The sequence below is a fragment of the Nerophis lumbriciformis genome, linkage group LG01, assembly GCF_033978685.3.
Source record: "Nerophis lumbriciformis linkage group LG01, RoL_Nlum_v2.1, whole genome shotgun sequence".
In the NCBI taxonomy this organism is placed as follows: Eukaryota; Metazoa; Chordata; class Actinopteri; order Syngnathiformes; family Syngnathidae; genus Nerophis; species Nerophis lumbriciformis.
Genome location: NC_084548.2, coordinates 46,410,001 through 46,422,500, shown reverse-complemented (window position 1 = coordinate 46,422,500; position 12,500 = coordinate 46,410,001). Strand labels below are relative to the sequence as shown.

Here is a 12,500-nt window from a genome sequence, read left to right as displayed (position 1 = left end):
AGAGCACTTAGAAGTCCTGACAATGAGTACGAGAGGGGAAGCAGTTCCAGCAATGATGGAGTCAAGAGAACAACTGGCAGGCCTTGGCACAGTACAGTAGAACATTTCAGTACTATTGATGAGATGGAAAGGGGAGTAGAGCAGCCTCTTCGCAGACCCCTCTGCAGCAGATGGTCCAGGTCAAGACGCATGGCAGCAGGTACCGTAACAACCAAAAGCTCAGCCAACTGCACCCTGCAGGAGGAACACTTCCTCCTGAAATCTTTCTTCTCCGATCATCATCACATCTGGACAACTGTCTCTAAGGTGCTTTGGGGTTTCCTAACTCTGCTTGGAAATGTCCTGTTTCTGCAACTTACTGCAACTCCTGTTAACCGGACCAAATTACATGTGATGTTTTACTTTGTTCTTTCCTGCCATTAATGAGCTAGCCAGAGGAAATCCAACCTCAATGTGTTCCTGCTGCATTATCTAATGCATTCTTGGAATTGTTTCCCTTTTCTGAACTCTGGTTTACTTTTGATTCATCACTCATTTTTATGGCTTCTCGTCATTTGGCATCATTGTTGATTACGTTACTTCAGTTAAAGTCTGACTTTGTCAAATCTGTAGTGGCATCACTAAAACCCAAGAAAGAGCAGACAAGCTTGGACATGGGAGAACTCCGGCAGGTACTACAGGATGAAGAGGTGGCCCGCAAGATGCAAGAGGAAGAATCAAAGTTGTTTTTGAGGGTAAGGAATATTTATCATGACTTAATGCCATTCATTCTTTTCAACAATTGTTCGGTTCTCAGACCTCACAGTCCACGCCATGTAGATGTCACCCACAGGGAGACTTCCGCGTCGCACAAGTGGCCCAGGACGAGGTACGATGTCGCTCAACACTGTTGCTTATTTCTTTCCACTATGCAAAATCCAACTTATTTTCTGGTTTCGTTATTCTTTAGGAAATCGCTCATTACATGCAAAAGCAAGAAGTAAAGTCACACCGCAGATCACGTGATCTCGAAGGACCGGCATCATGGCGCGAACACAGAGCTATGATGAGTCTGCACGATAGGAGAAGTGCAAGAGAGAGACAGGTGGGAGACATCATACATGTTAGTAGGGAGTTGTTCTTCATTTACCTTCAGAAAGAATCTTTAAATATTGAGATTATGTGAGTCATAAGAATCAAAAAATTAATCGGTCAAACATTATTATCACAATTTGACTTCCTGCATATAAGGAGTGCAGACGTGTGTCTCTGCATTTTCCTGATTGCTAACTGCTCGATCCATTGTTATGTTTTTTTTATTTTTAATGCTTTTTACAATCCACCTGACAAGTCAGAGACAAAAACTCTCAACGTTGACATGTTGGGTGTGCGCTACAAGGAAGCATGGCAATTGGTAAAAATGTTTCCGGTTCCGATTCCACTTTTGATTCTGCTTAGCAATTAGGTTCCTTATCGGTTCTCTTATTGATGTTTACTTGGAAAGAAGAAGAAAAAAGGTAAATTACCATAAATGTTGTTTTAAAGGTAACCTGACCTTACAAAGCCAACAGTGAGGTTTTAAAAAAAAAAAAAAAAAATTCAAAATAAATATTACACATGAATATTCTTCTGTGGAATTCAACAAGAATAAAACATGTATGGAATTGTATGCAAGAATGAATTTATTTTTTTTAAACGTTTAAAATCTTTTGTCATTTCCCTAGGAAATATACTGGTGAAATTCAAAATATTAGAATTATTTGTTTAAAGTTGTTTAGGCGAGATCCATGCAACTCAAAATATTTCAAGCCTTTTTTTGATGTAATTTTGATGATTATGGCTTACAGCTTATGAAAACCTTGAATTGAAAATATCAGAATATGTGGGGTCTTCAAAAACTATAGGCTATAATCATCAAAATTATAATAAAGGCTTGACATATCTCATTTTGCATGAGTTTATATTACATTTTAGCAGGCATTCCAGATGCTCGCTATTTAGCGAAATTACACAATTTTTCTCTCTAAAGTGGTATGTTTTTTAGAATGAAAGTAGTCAGTAGATGGGGAAAGCAGGAGATATCCTTGTGGCAACATGAGTTTGTTTAACACATGAATACATTGGCATTACAGTATATTCATGAATTTGGTAAGACTACATGTTGTTTTTAAGGCAGATGACATGCTAGTGTTACTCAGGGTATCCGCGGGGTCTTAAATCCATCAATTTGAATTTAATGCCTTAAAATGTCGAAAATCTCATTAAAATGTCATAAATACGATTTTGAAATGTTTTTAAAATCTATTAACATTATTTTTGTTCAAAACATGCATAAACTTCAGTTTAGCTTTTAAATGTTTCGATTTTTGAGAAGGGCAGCACGGTGGAAAAGGGGTCTTGCTGTGCGGAATTTGCATGTTCTCCCCGTGACTGCGTGGGTTCCGTCCGGGCACTCCAGCTTCCTCCCACCTCCAAAGACATGGACCTGGGGATATGTTGATTGGCAACACTAAATTGGCTCTATTGTGTGAATGTTGTCTGTCTATCTGTGTTGGCCGTGCGATGAGATGGCAACCTGTCCAGGGTGTACCTCGCTTTCCTGCCCGAGCGCAGCTGGGATAGGCTCCAGCACTCCCCGCAAACCAGAGAGGGACAAACGGTAGAAAAAAGATGGATGGATGGATTTTTGAGGACGCTATAACGTAACTACAAAACTGCACCAAAGTAGGCTACTTGTGCTGCACGGTCAGAATTGATCGCGCACCATCAGCTAATGTGCTGTGCGCGCGCAGCGGTATGTTGTTAAAGCTTAGCATCGCAGCGGAGAAAACTTAACAAAAGCCCACAGCACAGCCGAAATACTTCCATTAGATGGGTAAGTGCAAGTCCAATAATTTGTGGCTCCAGAACGATGCCGGTGGGTGGAAACGTATAAAGTCTTTTGATCCTGAATGTAAGGCTATCGAGGAAGAAAGTGTTTGTAAAAATGGCGATGAAAGTGAATGAAATGATAATGTAAAAGTCAAAAACCTGTATAAGTTTGTTTCAAAAAATGATAAAATGCCACAAACTATACAAAGATCACAAGGAGTGCTATATGGCTAAAGTGGTGCCAATTGCCAAAGGAGATCAATATGAGATGATTAATAGTGAAATCATACTGCATACAGTCAGCACACGCTAATTTCTCTGTGGTAGTAGTGTACTCACAGCAGCAAAGCTATAAAAAGGAAACATAATTATCATATCATTTCTATTTATTCCAATATTTTCAGGTCAGCTTCTCATGCCTTATCTTTTCTCCCAGTTTTTACAGCAAGTAATATTAAAAGCTAGAATGTCAGTGTTTATGGTGGGGTGAGCAAAGCAAGGAAGATTTGCAAATATCATCTTGTCATGCTTAAATAAAAACTAGTCCTTATTGATTAGCAATGTTCTTTTTTCAGAAAAGTCACAAAAAACGGGTAAAAATGTATTCGTACATACCAGATACAACATGAGCTGAGAAAATGTGAAAGTTATCCACATTATTCAAATCCAAATCCTGTTTGAGGCTTGCAAGCCATAATCGCCTTCTTTCTTTTTAGACAGTCGCTCTCTGCACTCTTTGTGCAGATACAGTAGTAGTGCTGTAGATGTTTTTATATGTTTGCTCAATTCTGACAGCCGCAAAAAACACTGCAAAAGTTAACCATTTAGCTTTAGCAGAGATGCTAACAGTCCCTTTAACAGACAATATATTGTTGTGCTTTCCTCTACCATTGCTGATGTTCTGGTTGTTACATGAAAACACTTGATATAAAGCACACTGCACCTTTTGCAAGAAAACAATTTTATGGCAAATCTAAAAAATGTCTGTTATGTTTGATAATATATTTTTCAATTAGTTCACAAGAGAGAGTCTTCTGGTGTATTTAGTTAGTTTAACCATTTTGTTTTCCAATGTGAAAGAGCAGTGAATAAATTCATGTACTCACAATTCACTCTGAACCTCTGATTTTCCTTCAAGTCTGTATTTTTTTGTCCGTATGGATGCAGCTGGCATAGCCCCCCCCCCCAGAAACTCCCTCCGCCCATATAATTTAAAATGTAAACACAATACATTTGCAATACAACAATCGGAAGAAAAAATATAATCTATTTAAATAATTACCCTGAGGAAATTGTGTTCGAAAAATGGAACACCATTTGTCAGTAAGGACAGCTGGACCAGATTTGGCGTTGTTATTGTGAAAGCCGGAAGTACTGGTGTGCAAAATAGAGGTCTTGGCGGTGCTGGCCTGAGACAGAAACGGGCGGACACCAGCTATGTTGTAAGATGATAAAAATATATTTTTGATATATAGGATGAAAGTCAGCTTTTTTTTTTTTTTCAATGTATTGTGTTGGTTTACAATTATGTCATTTTGGTAAAAGTTTCTCTTTCTGTCCTGGTTGAGCTGTAGGAAATACTTGCCTTGATGTGTCAAATGTATTTAAAAAGGTTATTTATTGGTACATCAGGAGACACAACAATGTGTATCATTAGCATAAGTGTGGACTCTGATGCTGTGTCTCCTAATGATGTTCCCAAGAAGCATCATGTAAAAAAGAAAGGGATCTAAACTTGAGCTCTGGGGAACCCCACGTCTTATTTTATGGGTTCCTGAGGAACATGCATCCATCCTTACAAAAAGAGATAAAGAATATATGTCGGTGCGTTTAGGTAGTAGGTGTTTTGTCAGCGCTGTTCCACTGCAGGTTTTAATTGGTTTACTTGACAGCTTGTTTGTGTGCAAACAACGCATTTTATTAGCCGTTTACCTGTGTCATTGTTGTCCTCCTGCCAGGTGCAGAGAGAGAGGCTCGATTCTGAGGGGTTTCCTTCTCCCACAGAGGACTGTCCCCCAGAGAACCAGCCTCCCAGCCCCGTCTCCACACTACCGTACTTGTCTTTGCATCAACATTTTCTGTGTCTATTTTGACCTCACGTCCCATGCTGACCTGCAAACGTTGTGCTTCCAGACAACCCCAGCAGCAAAGGAACATTGCGGAGGAGCTGGACCCGACCTTCCAGACCAGGAGGCAAGGCGCAGACATCCTCCAAATAGGACAAAGCGGTACGAATAGAACTTAGTTTGCCTTGTTGCAAACAATAGATATAGACTCACATCCTTTTCCTCTGATGTAGGCCCCATCAGTCAGTCACTTCCCGCGCCACATGCAGGCCTGCAGGACTTTCCCCAGGAGCCAAACTTCATCCCGCCAACCAAGCGCCCGACAGACAAACAAGGACGCACTAAACCCAAAGAAAAGAAAGAAAATTGTAAGCAACAATAATCTTCCAGCATTATGACTTTTTTTTGTACTAAACACTTACACCAATAGTTTTGTATTTTTTTCCATTTGCTTTGAAGCCCCACCAGCACTTAAGACCATTTTAGAATATTCCTATAAACAAGTAACTGGAATTGTTAAAGGGAATTCTGGCATGTGTTATAGTTTTGTTTTGAGTGTTTATTTAAACGATATGTTTTTTATACAGTATGTGTTACTTTACTTGTAGCAGCATGCCGACATTGGTATGAATACAACCAGCACGTAAATTGTATTATAAGCTTCCTTTATTGATTACAACATATCTGCAAAAGTATGCATGTCTGTATTTTCATTTGCCAAATTGTGTCAGAGCTAGGGATGATGCTCGAAACCGGTTTTCCCGGTAGTTCGATAAGAAAAGAACCGAGTCCTCGGACTCGAATCCCTTTTTGAGAACCGGTACCCGTTATCGAGACCATTATAGTAAAGAAAAAGAGTTGGTTCTTTATTCGAATCCCTGGGAACGAATCCCGTCCCGACAAGAAATGCCCTGTGGGACATCACAAGAAATGACGTCACGTAGCTCAGTCATTAGGCGCAGATGGGGAAAGCAGGAAAAAAATGGACCGGAAAAAGCGCTCCAAGGCATGGCTTCATTTCACCAAAAAAACCGAGGAAGCGGCAATATGCAATTATTGCCAGGCTTCGCTCTCGTGTAAGCGGGGGAAGTACAACAAGTGTGTCGTGTCTTCGAAGCAGCGGCAGAGACAACGAAGAACGCCCCTCTTCTTCTGCCAGCTGCCCCAGTCCCAGCTACAGTGGCGGTGACGCCGGTGAGTAACTAACGTTAACTGTTGCCGGTTAATTTCCATATCTGCTCACTTGTAGTAACGTTACCTCTAATGTCAACCAGAACTGCAGTAATGTTAGCTAGACTAACGTTACCTAAGCATAGTCAGCGGCTAACGGTAACGTTAACGTGAGCCTTTTTGTATGTGTCTGATAATGTTAACGTTATCTTGTAGCCTACACCACGACAGAGTTTGCAAGTCTGTCTAATAAACTAGTGCTTTCTTTATTTCTTTAGTTTATTTGGAACATGAACACACTTACAGTATAATACATCACAGTTTCATATCATTTCACTTTACAGGAGTAGGAAGAAGTAAAGCTTATTTAATCCTACCCCTTTCCCACTTCATAGCGTTTACAAATATATACATCATTTACTGACCTTTTTATAATAAAATAACATCTGTGAATTAGTATATGCAACAGTTTTGTAATATGTATTTAATTAATTCAGTCATTATTAATATACTGAAATGAAGAATATCTTATTTTCAATAAGGTTGAAAGTATTTCTCATAATTCTTCTTCTTTGTACTTTGTAAGCACTATTCATTTGAACAACCTCTTAAACTGGATCATATCAGTACAATGTTTAACTTCTTTACTTAATCCATTCCATCATTTAATTCCACATCATTTTAGCTGTTTGCAATTTTACCAAATCATCGAACTTTAATATTTTTGACTCCATAAATAAAGTGTTTGTATGTTCTCTATATCCAACATTATGTATCAGTCTAATTGATCGTTTTCGTAACACGGTTAACGAATGTAGCGCACATTTGTAGTTATTTCCCCACATTTCTGCACAATAACTCGGACATGGTAATACTATAGTAGGGAGCAGTAGAGAATGTGAAGTGATTTGTTAAACCAAATATTGTGTGTTTTTTTCCATATACAACAACCTATCTGGACTCGATAAGATAATCGATAGAGAATCTGTTCGATAAAAGGATTCGATAATAGGCTCGAACTCAATTTCTTATCAAACATCATCCCTAGTCAGAGCTGCAACAAAAAAATCAGCTTAAATCAAATGAACATGATGATTAGCTTCTTCCAGGTATTCATGCACCTGTGCAATGACAATCAAATGAATAATGGAATTACTAATTTATATAAAAGTGGTTACAGTGGGTGAAGATTTAGTTAAAAATGCTGTAGGAAACATTGTTCATTCATCCATTTTCTACCGCTTGTCCCTTTTAACTATAATTCATATTATACTCCAAAGACTCTTTTGAACCGGGTCATCATGTTTGAAGAAGGCTTTATGAACACTATGAGATGTGAAGCGGGGAATATGTTTTTATTTATCGCATGCACATTTAGACAGCTAAGCTTCATTTAATTTTAGGGCTAATTCTAAAAGTGCAACTGAACTTTTTTTTTCTTTTACCTTTTCTTGTCTCTTTTTTGTACAAACTAAGCACATCTCCCACTGAAATATTGTATCTGTAAAAATTAAATAAATACTTAATTGAAATGTTTTATTTGCTGTGTCTAAAATTCTATAAAACCACAAGGAGACCATAATTCAATGAAGAGACACATTTTCATTCAGTATGAGTACAGCAAAGTTGCTCTACGCTTGACTTACACCGTGACCAACATTTGCAGCTGAAAACCCACACAGAACATTTTGTAAACGTTCCATTTCATCTCATGTGTCAATTTCAAAATAGTCCTCTTGCTCACAGCTGCCCACTCGAGTACAAGTACAGGATAGACTGTGGGGGGTTTCCACGTATTGTTTGGCCAATTCTGTGTGCTGCATTTCAACTGATGGGTTTCACATAGCACCACGTTTACTGGAAATCAAAACAATCAAGTAACATAACCCACACATCGGTGTGTAATCTTCACCCATTATCCTAACAGGTTCTCCTCATAGTCACATTAGGCGCAAAGCAGAGCACACCCTGGACAAATACTAGGGGTGTGGGAAAAAATCGATTAAAATTTGAATCATGATTCTCACGCTGTGCGATTCAGAATCGATTCTCATTTTTAAAAAATCGATTTAAAAAAAAAAAAAAAAAAGTTTTTTTTTTTTTTAATTAATCAATCCAACAAAACAATACACAGCAATACCATAACAATGCAATCCAATTCCAAAACCAAACCCGACCCAGCAATACTCAGAACTGCAATAAACAGCAATTGAAAGGAGACACAAACACCACACAGAACAAACCAAAAGTAGTGAAACAAAAATGAATATTATCAACAACAGTATCAATATAAGTTACAATTTCAACATAGCAGTGATTAAAAATCCCTCATTGACATTATCATTAGACATTTATAAAAATAAAAAAAATGAACAATAGTGTCACAGTGGCTTACACTTGCATCGCATCTCATACGCTTGACAACACACTGTGTCCAATATTTTCACAAAGATAAAATAAGTCATATTTTTGGTTCATTTAATAGTTAAAACAAATTTACATTATTGCAATCAGTTGATAAAACATTGTCCTTTACAATAATAAAAGCTTTTTACAAAAATCTACTACTCTGCTTGCATGCCAGCAGACTGGGGTGGATCCTGCTGAAATCCTATGTATTGAATGAATAGAGAATCCTTTTGAATCGGGGAAAAATAGTTTTTGAATCGAGAATGGTGTTGAATTGAAAAAAAAAAAATCGATTTTGAATCGAATCGTGACCCCAAGAATCGATATTGAATCGAATCGTGGGACACCCAAAGATTCACAGCCCTAACAAATACCTATACACATTTATACCTTCAGACTTGATTTTGGGATGGACGGGGAGGGGGAACCCAGACAAGACAACCCACATAACGTGCTGCATTGTAATCTCACCAAATGGTTGACTTAGGACACAATCACAGTTGTTGTCCAAGCAGGCGAGTCCCAGCATGAGTCGGTATTATCTGCCTTGTTCAGGGTACTCTGGCTGACATTATTTGCCCGTCACACACACAAACACTTGTGCAGTAAAAGTCCCTAGTTCTATACCAGGTTATACTATTTAACAGGTTGCTCTGGTAACCATTGTTTGCTCCAGGGAGCGTCACCAATAATACACTCTGCCAGCACCAAATGAAATGAAACTACCTTGTTGATCTCATATTGGTTGTGGTGCAGTCATTTCTTGTTAAGCTGATGCATCACACAGCTGTCATTAAGATAAGGCACTTTGTTTGGCTCAGAATTCCCCGTCTGGTGTTATCGTATCTGGGAGAATCACTAGCAGCAGTAAAGTGGTCTTTCTTGTGCATGTAGAATTCTGAATGTATTTATGCCACAAAGTGCTCCTGAGGCTCTTTGAAGACTAGAGAGTCCAGGATGTTGCAGCCTTGCTGTTCCTCCACCTCATGGAAACTACATTCAATGGCCATTAATGGTTCATCTGTCAAAGAAAAAGGCGCATACATTAAACCAGTAGTTCTTAAACTTTTTTCACTATGTAACACCTCAGAAAACACTTAGCAAGCTCTCCAAGTACCACCACAATGACCAACATTAAAATACAGCAGCATAGTAGGCCAAAGTATTCATTACAAACAAATCAGAGGTTTTATTAAACAAGTATTTTTAATATGTGTGGCTACTGTAACATTACACACAGTTTGAACAGCAACACTGTGTTTGACTATAGGAAAATACAACACTGTACTTTAACCTTGGGGATCCCCTGGATGTGGCGTCCCCAAAAAGGTTTCAGTCTTAAGTCATTCATATATATAATTTTTTTTTTACATTTTTAACGCTAAAATCAAAATTTTTAACTTGTTTGTATGTTTTATGAACGTATTTGTCAAACAAAACATTTTTTCCAGGCAATAACACAGTAAAACATCCTTTTCATTACATAAAAGTTGTTTGCAGACTTAAAGCAACTATGCTCTAATATGACTAGATGGTATTCTATGGCAGGGGTCCCCAACCACCGGGTCGCACAAGAAATTAAAAAAAAAAAATATATATATATATATAAATATATATTTTTAATTAAATCAACAGAAAAAAAAACACAAAATACACTTACAATTAGTGCACCAACCCAAAAAACCTCCCTCCCCCATTTACACTCATTCGCACAAAAGGGTTGTTTCTTTCTGTTATTAATATTTCTGGTTCCTACATTATATACCAACATAGATCAATACAGTCTGCAGGGATACAATCCGTAAGCACACATGGTTGTATTTCTTTATGACAAAATTTGTCCCCCCGGTCCGTGGGACAAATTTTTAAGCGTTGACCGGTCCGCAGCTACAAAAAGGTTGGGGACCACTGCTCTATGGTACCGGTACTCTGGTGGTTGAGATGTGAAATTACACCTAACAGGATTTGCACGTATTTCAAAGGGAATGCTTGTATTGCATTATACAATAACACATTTACCGAAAAGTGGTCATTATAAAAGGAAGTCCATAAGGGACGAATGGGTCCCTGGGAACTCCAATGTATACACACGCAACAGCTTGTGCTAAAAAATAACTTAGCAAAGAACGGACAATGCCATTTTTAAAATGAATTCCTTTCCAAATGCTGTGGCCATATTTTCATCCTGCTAACTTTTAAATGAAAATGATGTTGCATGATGTCATCTTCAAAGGTTATAAAAGGTCCCAGGCTCCCTAAGGATTCATCAAGTGACAATTTAGTGTAGCACTAGTCAGAGACCACGTACCACAGTTTAAACAATACATTAATTATATGCATGATATCCATAATAATACCTGTAGGTGTTCTTATGATCGGCTGTTTGGCCTTTTTCCTTTTTGTCGTCCTCTTTCCCTGAAGAACGCTGACAGCCATGATGATAACCAACAGGATGCTCAGAAGAACCACCGACAAGACTATTGGCCACACATACGCTTCATGATTCCATCCTAAAAAGACAACATTGGTTATGATTGGGAACGAAGCAGAAAACAAAAGAAGTGCATTCCGACCGAAGAGCCATTTTACCTGTAAACTGATTGCTGTGTGAAATGTTGATGCACTTAATGTCACTGAAGGCATCTCCACCGGCCACAATTCGCTGGTTTGGATAAGGACATCTTGCAAAAAGAGATTTTGTTAGACAGAAGGTGACAGTTGCATTTATTGTATTAATATGTATGTGCATCTCACATTTTACTCCAGGGCTTACACGGCTGATGCAGTTGGTCATTGAAGGTTCCCTTTGCGCATTTCCTGCAATTACCTAAGAAAGGGGAGGTGTGGACTTTTGTTAGAGATGGGATTTATTAAACGAGTATTTTTAATATGTTTGGCCACTGTAACAATACACACAGTTTGAACAGTAACACAGTGTTTTCTTTATGGCTCTTTTATGGAAGCCTCCAAAAGAGCCGTCTAAAAAAAACGGCTCATTATTTGAGTTCTATATTTTTTTTAGAAGAAACTTGTTTTGTTTGATCAAGGAATTAAATCACTGGTAGCAGTTATAGTAAGATAACGTTTGGAGCTGATTGGACTAGAGATGTCCGATAATATCGGGCTGCCGATATTATCGGCCGATAAATACTTTAAAGTGTAATATCAAAAATTATCGGTATCGGTTTCAAAAACTAAAATTTATGACTTTTTTAAAACGCCACTGTGTACACGGACGTAATTACAGAACTTCAATAAACCTTAAAGGCACTGCCTTTGCATGCCGGCCCAGTCACATAATATCTACAGCTTTTCACACACACAAGCGAATGCAAGCCATACATGGTCAACAGCCATACAGTTCACACTGAGGGTGGCTGTATAAACAACTTTAACGCTGTTACAAATATGCACCACACATGTGAACCCACACCAAACAAGAATGACAAACACATTTCGGGAGAACATCTGCACCGTAACACAACATAAACACAACAGAACAAATACCCAGAACCCCTTGCAGCACTAACTCTTCCTGGACGCTACAATATACACACCCCCCCCCCAACCCCGCCCACCTAAACTTCCTCATGCTCTTAAAGGAGCATGTCCCAAATTCCAAGCTGCTGTTTTGAGGCAGGTTAAAAAAAAATAATGCACTTTGAGACTTCAATAATAAATATGGCAGGGCCAAGTTGCCATTTTTTTCCATAACTTGAGTTGATTTATTTGGAAAACCTTGTTATATTGTTTAATGTATCCAGCGGGGCATTACAACAAAATTAGGCATAATAATGTGTTAATTCCACGACTGTTTATATCGGTATCGGTTGATATCGGAATCGGTAATTAAGGGTTGGACAATATCGGAATATCGGCAAAAAAGCCATTATCGGACATCTCTTAATTGGACATTATCATAATTTAATTTGGTTTATGTTTTCATCAGGCTAAATTGGGGCCCCAAGCTGAATTGTATTTATATTTAAATAAATACACTTATAC

The 12,500-nt window shown here is 38.2% G+C and overlaps 2 protein-coding genes across 3 annotated transcripts in view; one reads left to right on the top strand and one right to left on the bottom strand.

The window, feature by feature from the left end:
• ccdc187 (coiled-coil domain containing 187) overlaps positions 1-5,611 on the top strand; it is a 38,855-nt gene extending 33,244 nt beyond the window's left edge. The window contains exons 7-13 of one of the 2 annotated variants that reach the window (XM_061984612.1): positions 1-199; positions 613-734; positions 797-868; positions 950-1,084; positions 4,809-4,903; positions 4,984-5,078; positions 5,150-5,345. The exon at positions 1-199 is cut by the window's left edge and continues 1,058 nt beyond it. In XM_061984612.1, coding sequence (XP_061840596.1) covers positions 1-199; positions 613-734; positions 797-868; positions 950-1,084; positions 4,809-4,903; positions 4,984-5,078; positions 5,150-5,298 — 867 coding nt within the window. In that variant the 3' untranslated portion in view covers positions 5,299-5,345. Of the gene's footprint in view, positions 200-612; positions 735-796; positions 869-949; positions 1,085-4,808; positions 4,904-4,983; positions 5,079-5,149 lie in introns of both variants that reach the window. The other variant, XM_061984619.2, reaches the window with a different exon arrangement.
• Positions 5,612-8,209: 2,598 nt separating this feature from the next.
• Positions 8,210-12,500, bottom strand: part of LOC133612281 (tumor necrosis factor receptor superfamily member 5-like) — a 7,882-nt gene continuing 3,591 nt past the window's right edge. The window contains exons 4-7 of the mRNA XM_061969542.1: positions 11,250-11,322; positions 11,085-11,176; positions 10,853-11,005; positions 8,210-9,516 (exon numbers count right to left, since the gene is read on the bottom strand). Coding sequence (XP_061825526.1) covers positions 9,404-9,516; positions 10,853-11,005; positions 11,085-11,176; positions 11,250-11,322 — 431 coding nt within the window. The 3' untranslated portion in view covers positions 8,210-9,403. The remainder of the gene's footprint in view (positions 9,517-10,852; positions 11,006-11,084; positions 11,177-11,249; positions 11,323-12,500) is intronic.